The sequence below is a fragment of the Balaenoptera acutorostrata genome, chromosome 10 (genome assembly GCF_949987535.1).
Source record: "Balaenoptera acutorostrata chromosome 10, mBalAcu1.1, whole genome shotgun sequence".
NCBI classification, from domain to species: Eukaryota; Metazoa; Chordata; class Mammalia; order Artiodactyla; family Balaenopteridae; genus Balaenoptera; species Balaenoptera acutorostrata.
In genome coordinates, this window is record NC_080073.1 from 99,473,373 (window position 1) to 99,484,717 (window position 11,345).

Here is an 11,345-nt window from a genome sequence, read left to right on the forward strand (position 1 = left end):
GGACAATAAATAAATAATGGCTACCTCTTAAGTTGAGAGACTAAGTGTCTGGGATCAGAAGGAAACAATTTTGCTGTCTTACATGCATTCTTTATCACAAGCATATTTTATCTCAATTTTAAACGACCTTGTGAACTAGGTATTTTTATAATTTGGAATAAGAAAGAACTTTGTAAAGCAATGAAGTAATAGATCTGACTATGTAAAGACGTACAGAAACTATAAACAAAGTTAAAAGACACACAATAGGTTGGGAGAAAATGTAATATATAATAAAGGACCTGTGCCCATTATATACAGAGAGCTTCCACAAATCTTTATGAAACGAAAACCAACAAAAATGATGAAACAAAATACAACAAAAATGAGGGGGAAAATGGATTACATTCAAACCTTTAGCTGGGGATGTCAAGGTCATCTAGATTTGACCTTGCCTTTCAGTCTCATCTCCTGCTGTTGCCAACCTCACCCGCTCTATGCTATTCACACCAAACAACTTGTAGGTACCCAACTGCGCCAGGCAGTGTCATGCCTCAGAGGCACTGCACATACCTTCCCTCTACCTGCAACATTTGTCTGTCCTTGTTTATGAATTCCTCATCCTTCAAGGCTCAGCTCAACCACCATCCCCTCTGTGAAGCCCTCCTAGACTCCCTGAAGAGAACTGACCACTTTCTTGTGCCCCTGGGGTAATGTAATGTCTACCTACCTCTGTTAGCCATGTATTTCTTTATTTTATTTTATTTTTTATTTTTATTTATTTTTGGCTGCTTTGGGTCTCTTTGTTGCTGGTCACGGGCTTTCTCTGGTTGCGGCGAGCAGGGGCTACTCTTTGCTGTGGTGCACAGGCTTCTCATTGTGGTGGCTTCTCTTGTTGTGGAGCATGGGCTCTAGGCACGTGGGCTTCAGTAGTTGTGGCACATGGGCTCAGTAGTTGTGGCTTGTGGGCTCTAGAGCACAGGCTCAGTAGTTGTGGCACATGGGCTTAGCTGCTCTGCAGCATGTGGGATCTTCCCGGACCAGGGCTCGAACCCATGTCCCCTGCATTGGCAGGCGGATTCTTAACCACTGCGCCACCAGGGAAGCCCTAGCCATGTATTTCTATATTGCCTTTGTTTGTCTAGATGTCAGTGTTCTCCACTAGACTCCACGATGGCAAGCCATGCTTTGTTTTTCTTTTCCTTCTGGGACCCAGCACAATCTTAGGACAGTAAGTACTTGGGAAACTTTGCCGGGGAGAGGAAGGGTTTCTTAGCAAGGACCCTGTCAAGGCTGCTGGGCCATGAAGGCACCCCACCCCACCCCCGCCCCTTAGAACTGCAGGCAGCCTTAGAACTCTCACAGGTGACCACAGGACCAGTCACACAGGGATCTACCTTGGACCTAAACTAATTCCCACCTCCAGGGAATCGTTGTCACTCAGAGTCTAAGGCTGGTGCCCCAACCCTAGAACTGAAGGTGGCCAAAATTGGTGCCCTTAGGAAACACTTCATGACAGAAGAAAAACCAGGGCCTCGCATCATGATTTGAAATCCCTTCTGGAAGGATGGGAGCTTTGGACAGTCTACGGCCGCCTGATGCCTCCACCATCACAAGTGCCTTCATCGTCAACAGCCAAGGGTTAGTTTGGGTGCACACGCACGCACATGTCACATGCACATGTCACACACACGAACGGAGAAGACAGAAAATATTGACGAGGACTATTAAATACATTTAACCATAATATTTGAAGCAGCTATTTATCATGACGATCACTGAAGGGCTAGCTCAGAACCCAAAATGTGCTTTTTCTGATGAACAGAATGACTATCTTTCGTTTAGAACAATCTTTTTCTGTGCCTCTGTGCTTACAACTCATATATGATTCAAACGTTTGAGGAACAACAAGTCATAACTGATGTTCACGTCCAGCCGACCCTCACACAGAAGCAGCGCTCAGGGAAACAAGCATGGAGATGAAGCTCCGTGAACACAAACAATACACAGGCGTCTCCTCTCTGCTCAAGAGAAACCCAGCCTACCTGTGGGTGTCCTGACCTTTGTAACACTAACTACAACCAGCTGTTTCTTTCCTCCCAAACACATTTCCATAAAAATCAACTTTTAAAATATAAAAGGGACAAAGAAAATGTTCTGCTTACTTGATTTTCTTTGTCCATTTTCCTTTAGACTGTACAGGACTAACGTTTGAGAAGATCACAATAATCTGATTCACCAGGGCATAAAATCATACCAGATACCAATGAACTGTTTGGAAATGGATTTGTCTGTATTATTTAAACTATGAATTTGGTATAACTATATGATAAAAGGCAATTACTGACTATGCCAGGAACTATGGATTTTTTTATTTAATCAAAATACCTCCAAGTATGTGACATCAAACATCAACCCTTTCTTATCTATGAGTAGTTATTATTAACAGCAGCATGTGAGTAAAAGAACTAGGGTGTCAGTGGACCAAAAGCTTAATGACTCACTGCTGTGATGGGGCTGTCCAAAAATCTTATTTTGATTCTGGTTGTACTAACAGAAGTGTGTGGTCTAGAATCCAGTATCCTGGTCACACCCCATCTGTGTAGAGCTATGGGCATTATGCTTTAAGAAGGGGTCCTGTTCATTTCCAAAATATATAAACAGCTCATACAACTCAATAACAAAAAAATAAACAACCCAATCGAAAAATGTGCAGAAGACCTAAATAGACATTTCTCCAAAGAAGACATACAGATGGCCAATAGGCACATGAAAAGGATGCTCAACATCGCTAATTATTAAAGAACTACAAATCAAAACTATAATGAGGTATCACCTCACACCACTCAGAATGGCCATTATTAAAAAGTCTACAAACAACAAATGCTGGAGAGGGTGTGGAGAAAAGGGAACTCTACTACACTGTTGTGGGAATGTAAATTGGTGCAGCCACTGTGAAAAACAGTATGGAGGTTCCTCAAAAAACTAAAAATAGAGTTGCCATAGGATCCTACACTCCCACTCCTGGGCACATATCTGGAGAAAACTGTAATTCAAAAAGATACATGCACCCGAATGTTCACTGCAGCACTATTTACAATAGCCAAGACATAGAAACAACCTAAATGTCCATCAACAGATAAATGGATAAAGAACATGTGGTACACATTTACAATGGAATACTACTCAGCCATAAAAAAGAATGAAATAAGGCCATTTGCAGCAACATGGATGGACCTAGAGATTGTCATACTAAATGAAGTAAGTCAGAAAGAGAAAGACAAATATGATATCACTTCTATGTGGAATCTAAAACATGACACAAATGAACTTATCTATGAAACAGACTCACAGACACAGATAACAGACTTGTGGTTGCCAAGTGGGAGGGCAGGTGGGAGATGGATGGATCGGGAGTTTGGGATTAGCAGATGCAAACTATTATATATAGAATGGATAAACAACAAGGTCCTACTGTATAGCACAGGGAACTATATTCAATATTCTGTGTAAACCATAATGGAAAAGAAAATGAAAAAGAATGTATATACATATGTATAACTGAATCACTTTGCTGTACAGTAGAAATTAACACACTGTAAATCAACTATACTTCAATAAAAGAAATTAAAAAAAAAAAAAAGGCCCTGGCAGACACGTCAAACCATGGCATACACAACAAAGATGAGGAAACTAGGACTCCTTTCAAGGAGCTTAAGCCAATCCACAAAATTGTATATGCCTGAATTACATATTCTAAACCCAATCAATACCAGTTAGGATTGAGGTAAGTAGCAAATATCCCTTTTCTTTAAAGAGGGGGAAACTAAAGTAAGGGGTACCAGAATGAGTTAACTCAGTGGTGGTTAACAACAATTCCATTTTTTTCTTTTTTTTCTCTTTTTTTGGTTACACAGTCCTACTAATCTTAGAAATCCAAGGCTCAATGCAATGTATAATCAAATAATAAATAACTTTCCTTCCTTGGTCTTTAAATTATTCAGGATGGGTAATTCCTAAATAAAATGTTAACAAAAACACCTTCATGCTCTTTTATCTTCTTGCTATTCACATCTCATTCTATGTTCTAGACAGCTCTGGCAACAAAGACACCGAAGAAAATATTATTTACAGTAAACTTTATTTTCATTGATTTCACTTAATATAATTTCAAAGTAGGTCTGTGCTCTAAGATAAGCAAAAGAACAGATATCCTAAATCTCTTTAACAGATCTTTTTCACACTGTTCCTCTGAGTAGGGTACAGGGTTTCAGGGACCCCAATGGCGACACCTTACATTTTATCCCTGGAGATTTTACCTACAGATTCAGAAAGAACAGATAACACCAACATACAAGAATCAAACTGTATGCTTCTACTATAGGAAGAAGCTCTTGTGTTACACTCTACCCACCTCTTTAGGGTTGTAATGATAATAACTGACATTTTTCTCTGTTAAGTTGGGTTTTTTTGGTTTGTTTTTAAGTAAAATGTCAGGATATGTGAAAATGCTGTACTTATTTATCTTAATATGCTAAAAATAGTGAAAATTTTAAAATTCTTCATGAGTCCAAGCTGGGCCATGACTACTACTCATGGGGTTTACCCAACACACTAATTCCAAGTTTGGCGACCATCAGCAAACTGTTCAAAGGAAACACATAAAAAAAAAAAAATCAGATAAAGAACAGCACAGGCACTTGACTATTTTTAAGGGGCTGGGACTCAGCAGGTCCCTCACAACTGCATAGCGAGGAGGTGCCACGGCAGAGCCGGCGGAGGTGAGCTCCCACGCCTGCAGGTGCCACGGCAGAGCCGGCGGAGGTGAACTCCCACGCCTGCAGGTGCCACGGCAGAGCAAGCAGAGGTGAGCTCCCACGCCTGGAGGTGCCACAGGAAGAACACGCCAAAGGCAGTCCCGCACTGGGGCTTTGAAATCATACACGGGAGTTGAAGCTCCTAATCTAACAGCCAATCATTCAAAGATGAGAAAACAAGGCTGGAGAGACCAAGGCCTCCCCAGTCACACAGGTCATCAGTGGTAGGTCTCCAGCCTCCCAGTTTACAGCTCTTGACCTTGGTCTATGCTGATTATAAAACATGATTCTTGACAGCATCATAACTATGATCAAAGTTGGGTAAATAACCTTTTTCCAAAGCAGATTTTTAAAAATTCTATTTTGGGGGGTATCTTTATTATACTTAAAGACTACATTTTTAAGAACAATCTGGTTTGGATTTTATAATTAAAGTTAACTACGATTAACGTTAAATAGGATTCAATCAGATTCCCTTTCAGCAAAATTTTCAATAATAAAGGACACCTTACAACTAAGAAACATGGACCCCATGCTGAAAGTCACACTAACGGCTGCAGTCATGGCTTTGCACTGAAGCTTCCTCCACTAAAGAAAGGGGCCAGGATGGACCAGAGAGCAAATGTGAAAGCAAAACCATTTCCAAAGTGAATGAATATACTTATTTCATTTTGACATTAAATCTGCTGTTTTTGCAGCCTTTCCTATTTGTATATAAATTTAAATCATTTCAGTCGATGCTCAGCATCAGATATACTGAAATAAGTAAAATTTTGAATGTCTAAAGTGTTTGGGGCATTAAACTAGAACTAGCAATAGAGCAGAGGGTACCTGGCACCTGCAATTAAGCCTGCAGGCATAAATTTTCCAGAGTGGTAGAATCTCATTCCCATAATGCCAGCCAAGGTTCCAGATGTAACTGATGGAAAGATAAAAAGAGTCAAAGATCACTACACCTTATATGTTGGAGGATGAAAATGTGGCCAAACTCCCACCCATCTTGCAAGGGCCCAGACCTCATCTCATACCTCCTCCTTCCCCGAGTCAGGGAGCTCCACGGCCACCCACAGTCAACGGGATTAAGTACAAATACTGGAGTCAAAGGCTCTCAGTGTCTGAGCCCAGCCTGCCTCTCCAGCCTCACCTCCTACCATTCTTCAGCCCTAAATTTCTTAGTTTCTCCTCAACTGCTGTAGGAGAAAACTACATCTTTCCTACGCCGATGCTATTTACCCTGTGCGCTCCTAGGCTCCTCCCACTCGACGCTCTTAGGCTCCTCCCACTCGACGCTCTTAGGCTCCTCCCACTCGACGTCTATTCACATACCGACCACCTGCCGTGCGCCGCACCAGGTGCTGGGAACACAACTGTCATCAAAAAGATCTCTGCCCTGACGGTGCTTTGAGTTTGACAGGACTAACTTGAAAGAATCACACAAATAAAGACTCAGAAGTATAATCTGTGCTACAGGCGCAATTAATGCAATACAAACAACGTGATGAACGGGATCCAGCCCATTCAGGGAGAAGGACTTGCTGAGAAAGCAAAGGTGGAGCCGCGATGTCGAGAGTCGCGATTAACGAGCTCAAGGGGAGGAAAGCACGTTCCAGGCAGAGGGCGTAATATACGCGGGGCCCCGCGGCGAGAGGGGGCTGCTAGGCGTGGTGTGGCACAGAAACCGAGACTGCGTGAGGAAGAGGGCCACAGCCTACAGAGCCTCGAGGGCCACGGGACGGACTGCGGTCTTCTTCCGAAGAGCAATGAAAAGCCATGAAAAGATATTACGCAGAGGGATACATACCAAGAGCTGCATTCTGCAAATATAACTGTGGCTGTACCATAGGGAACACACTCCAGGGAAAACAGAGAGGAGGTAGGGCACCAACTGAGAAACCTCCTCGGGAATGCAGGCAAGAGGGGGGCTAACTGGGGCGTGGATGGTGGCCGTGGAGGTAGGGAAGGGGACGGCCTGGGATACGAGTTGCAGGTAGTGTTGACAGGACTTGCTGATGAATCAGACAGAGACGGAGGGGAAGAGAGCAATGGAGACCCAGATGGAGGGGGGACACCAGGAGCCCAAGCGTGTGTGAGGACACGGAGCCAGGTCTGGGCAGATGCCGTGACACAGCTGAACACTTTCAAGCAGGCAACTGGATATACGCGAGTAAGGCTTGGAGGAGAGAGAAATTTGTGAGTCATTTGTGTTATCGATGGTAATTTAAGACCTGGGCTTCAACCATACTGCCAAGTGAGAGAGTATAAAGAAGATTAAAAAAGCCAGGTTTTAAGAACCTTAATATCTAATGGTTGAAATGGAAGACAGGTCGACAAAACAGACAAAAGGGAATCAGAAAATAAAAAGGAAAAACAAGAGAATGGGAAATGGATTAGTGTACTGTGCTGAGAACAGCTAAAAGGCCAAACAAAATGAGGACTGAAGAGTGTACGCTGAATTTTGAAGCATACAGGTTCCTGGCAGCCTCGGGGAGAGCTACTCCCGTGGACTAAGGGGACAGAAGTGGAGGCCGAAGTGGGCTGAGAATGTGAGGTGAGGAAGTGAAGATGCGAGTGTAATGGATTTTTTTTAAGAGAAGTTCCTGAAGAGGAAGCAGAAGGGCAGCAACTGAAGAAAGCAGTGGGGTCATGAGAGGTCCTCTTTTTTTTTTTTTTTTTAAATGGGTGAGAGATGAGCACATCGGAGCATCAATGGGTGGGATCCACCTGAGAGGCAGGATACGAGGAAGAGCTGGCATCACTGACGGTGCAAAGCTCCGGAGAAGGTGAAGAGTAGAGACCCAAAGCCTGGCGGAGGGACCAGCCTTGGAGACGAGAGAAACAGGACAGGGGAAGGCTTAGAGGCCGATGGCAGCACGGAGTCTCCACGTGACGGCTGCTGTTTCTTCTTCAAGTAGATGGTGAGGTTGTTCGCTGGAGTGGAGGAGCGGGGTCAGAAGGGGGACAAAGGGGCCTGAGAGTAACCCCGGGGCTGGGGGCTGGCGAGAGGGAGCCGCCGAGCAGGGCCGAGAGCTGGGCGCTTCCTCCTTCCCAGCCCAGGCCGACTCGGACAAACCACCGCGACACGCCTGCTCCCTGCGTGTTCTCTCACCCTGTGGGTTTGTGGGGAAAGCGAGGGGCCCACACACCCAGCAGGGTGTCTGACGCAGGGTGGAGCTCAGGAAAGATGCAGCAAAGCCACCCTGATAAGTAACCTTCCCCTCCCCGCGCTCCTCGCCGTCTGTGCTGGTCACAGGACACTGCAGCAGAACCAGTCACGTTCTATGTCCCCAGTGAAGGTAAAGCCTCCCTGAAGGCAGGGCCTACATCTTACACACTTAGTTTACACCTAAAGGGCTAACAAATGATTTTCAAATGGGAAAAATGCAATACTGATGCAAACCTAACCCAGACACATGGTCCTTTAGGGATGCTCAAGCAGGCGGTCTTCAGCGGGCAAGCACAATGGTTAAGAGACACATGCTTGCCTTACACAAGTTTAACACTTATTTCACTGGGTAAATCTACATTCATGAGGTATGAAAACCTTTCCATATTCTGTACATAAAAGATAAGTAGAAACCAGCACAAGACGCACCCCCCCCCCCGCCTCCATTTCAAAACTTCCCTAGGACTTGGCAGAAGCAGTAAAACTGTCGTAATGTGAAGAACCTATCACATCCCACCAACCCAGGGACGCATCAGGGAGACACTGAAACTGACATACCTAAGAAAACCCAAATGTTCCTTGGATCCTGCGACAGCTGATAGGCACCGAGACCCGCTAATCCACCGAAGAGGAGCCCGGCAGCCAGGGACGGGACACTGCCTGGAGGGAAGCAAACACACAGCTGCATTGCAATGGCAAACACTCATGCCACTGACAGAAGCCACCAGACCGCCCTCCCCTACAGAGGAAAACAGCAAAGAGAACGTCTCTCAACGTGGTTCAGGACCAAGGCATTCTCAAGCAGGAAAAAGTTCGGGGGAGTCTGCTATTTTACCAGAGAGGTCAGGGTCGTACCACACGGGTCCTCTCTCCTCTAACAGGCAGGACACCTCCCTGCAGGGAGAAAGGAAGGGCTCCAAGCCAGGCCTGACTAACCCTGCAAGGACTGGGACTCTCCAAGGGCAGGACCTTGGGCTCATCCCCAGAGGAAAGGGAAAGAGGGTCAGTGAGTTAAAAAACAATCTGGGGAGCAAGAATTCTGGTGTGTGTGATGGGGACAGGGATGCCGGCAAGGAGGGGAGTGGAAACAAGCACGTTCACTGACACACCTGTGCCTGACTTAATGCGGAGACTTCAAAACTGCTTCTGCAAAGACTAGAGGTTTCCTCCTGCTTGAAGAGCAGAGACGGCCCTCTGGGGTCAAGGCTGATGTATGGCAGGTGATGATAATAACAATCTACTACCATCCCTAACCGGTCTCTTTATCTAAAGAGTCAAAAACAAGTGACTGCACAAGAAGCCTGGCGTAGCTCAGCCAGATAACCGCAAGGCAAGTGCAGGAGGAGCTACAGGGCTGATAATAAGCCTGTACTCCAGCGAGAGGGCCTAAAGCAAACCTGACTCCAACAAGACTGCAGTTTGAGGACCCTGGGGACTCACTCTTCACTGGGAACAAGATTTTTAAGAGGTTAAATAACTACAAACCATACCTGCTTTTGCATAGCCAATGATCCCGCCGGAAGCAACCAGTGCCGCATAGCCAAAGCCGATCCAATGTAAAGGCACTCTGAAAATCGGTGCCAACCGTGTTTAAAAAAACAAAGAACAAACAAAACAGCATGGAACCATAGGATGGGATCAAAAAGGTCATCATTCCAGAACAATCCTATCACTGTATAAATGCAAATAAATCCCAGAGAGGTTAGATGACTTGCCTAGACTCAGCGGCAGAGCTGGGACTCGAACACAAGTCCCCGGCCGACACGTCCTTCCTCCCATAGCCCAAGCTGTCCAGCAGTCTGGGCTCAGCGCCCTTTTCAGATGATGAAAGAAACTCTGGTTTTGAAAAGCTCCTGACTATTCCACCCCCATTTCACTGGGCACTTACAGTGGGCCAGAGTCCTTCTCCATTGTTCTCTTTCACTCCGTCCAAATGGAAGATCACACCAGGCCTGCACCTGTGGAGGAGGGGCTGGATCAGAGGTAGTTAACAGCACAGCTCGCTAGCAGCCAGGAAGCAGTGGGTCCAAGTTCAGCTCCAGCCCTTGGGAGCTGAGAAGAATGGGCAAGCTACCCAACGTCTCTAAGCCTCAGTTTCCTTCACTGTACCTACGCTGAGGATAGCAATGGTACACATTTCCTAGGGCTACTATGGGCATTAAATGGGATAATATGTAAAGGGGCTTTGCACAAAGTAATTGCTGAACCATTCATACTAGATACCAACCATTCTAGTAATAACCTAAATTCTAATATAGCACAGGCCCACAAGACACTTCACTGACCAGCTGTGTACAGTTAATGAGCTAATCTCCTCATCACCTAACCAAATTATAACTAAACTGGAAAGTAAACACACCTCCTGTGCCCTTAATTCAAGTATTTTAGTTGCCCTTTCTGGGGGGAAAGGGTGCTGCTTTTCACCCCTGCCCAAAGAATTGATTTCAATACTCAACATTTGTAAAATTTTCAGACGGTTATTTAACTTTGCATCACTCATAGTTATTGTTAGATGGGGGGGGAGGAGGAAGGATGAAATATACAAAGCCCAAGTCATAATTACGTAGAACACTACAGCCTCGGCAAAGTAGGGTGTAACTCCTAATTTCTTAAAGAAATGCGTCTGGTATCCAACGAGGCTAAGCTTTAAAATGCATAACCTCTTCTGTTTAAATTACTGTCTATAAGGGGGAAGGGGGCTTGGAATTGTACCAGTCATTAATTCGACGTAACGTTGAGTCACCGAGATTTTTAAGGAGATGGCCCAATAAAATCTCCAGGAAACTAATGACCTCGACGCTACCTCGGTAAGCATCTGCCTCGGGAGCTCACGGTCTCCGCCGGATTCACAACGCACTTTAAGGAAAGCTGGAAACGAGGGACTACACAAGCACCTACCACGCAGCCTAAAGCCGCCGCCTGGATCCGGAGGACGAAGAGCAGGAGGCAGCAAAGCCTCTCAACTCATTTCTAAAAGTCAAAACAGCTGTAAAATAATAGTAATAATAATTCCAAAGTACACGAACCTCCTTCCCGAAGGTCTGCACTCGCCGACGACGGTGCACACGCCTACGAGCGGGGAGTCGCAGGCCTGCCGGAAATGTCGCGGCGCTTTCTCTGCGTCCGGGGGCGGGGCTGGGCACGGGGCGGGGCTAGAGTCAGGGGTCGCGGCGCTCCCTGCGCCCCGGGGGCGGGGCATGGGGCGGGGCTTGCGCCGGATAGGCCGGCGCGTGCTCTTTGTCCCCGGGGCAGGGAGTCGCCGAGCACTTCGTGTATCCGGGGGAGTGGGCGCGGTGCCGGCCGTCCAGCACTCGTCCCAGATCCAAGCCAGCCTGGCCTAAAGCCGGAAGCCCAGGGTTGGAGTCTAGTTTTGCAAGAGGCCTTTG

At 46.0% G+C, this 11,345-nt stretch overlaps 1 protein-coding gene across 2 annotated transcripts; it reads right to left on the reverse strand.

The window, feature by feature from the left end:
* Positions 1-4,101: 4,101 nt before the first annotated feature.
* LOC103013328 (transmembrane protein 14C) lies at positions 4,102-11,099 on the reverse strand. Of its 2 annotated transcripts, XM_007173939.2 has the most exons (6): positions 10,986-11,099; positions 9,848-9,917; positions 9,450-9,526; positions 8,518-8,619; positions 5,628-5,715; positions 4,102-4,623 (listed from the first exon to the last, which is right to left on the reverse strand). In XM_007173939.2, exons 2-6 carry the CDS (start codon positions 9,868-9,870, stop codon positions 4,569-4,571), a joined length of 345 nt encoding a protein of 114 aa, XP_007174001.1. In that variant the 5' UTR covers positions 9,871-9,917; positions 10,986-11,099; the 3' UTR covers positions 4,102-4,568. The 2 variants fall into 2 exon arrangements, with proteins under 2 accessions (XP_007174001.1, XP_057411159.1); XM_057555176.1 differs by lacking the exons at positions 4,102-4,623; positions 5,628-5,715 and adding an exon at positions 6,238-7,724.
* Between the last annotated feature and the right edge of the window lie 246 nt (positions 11,100-11,345).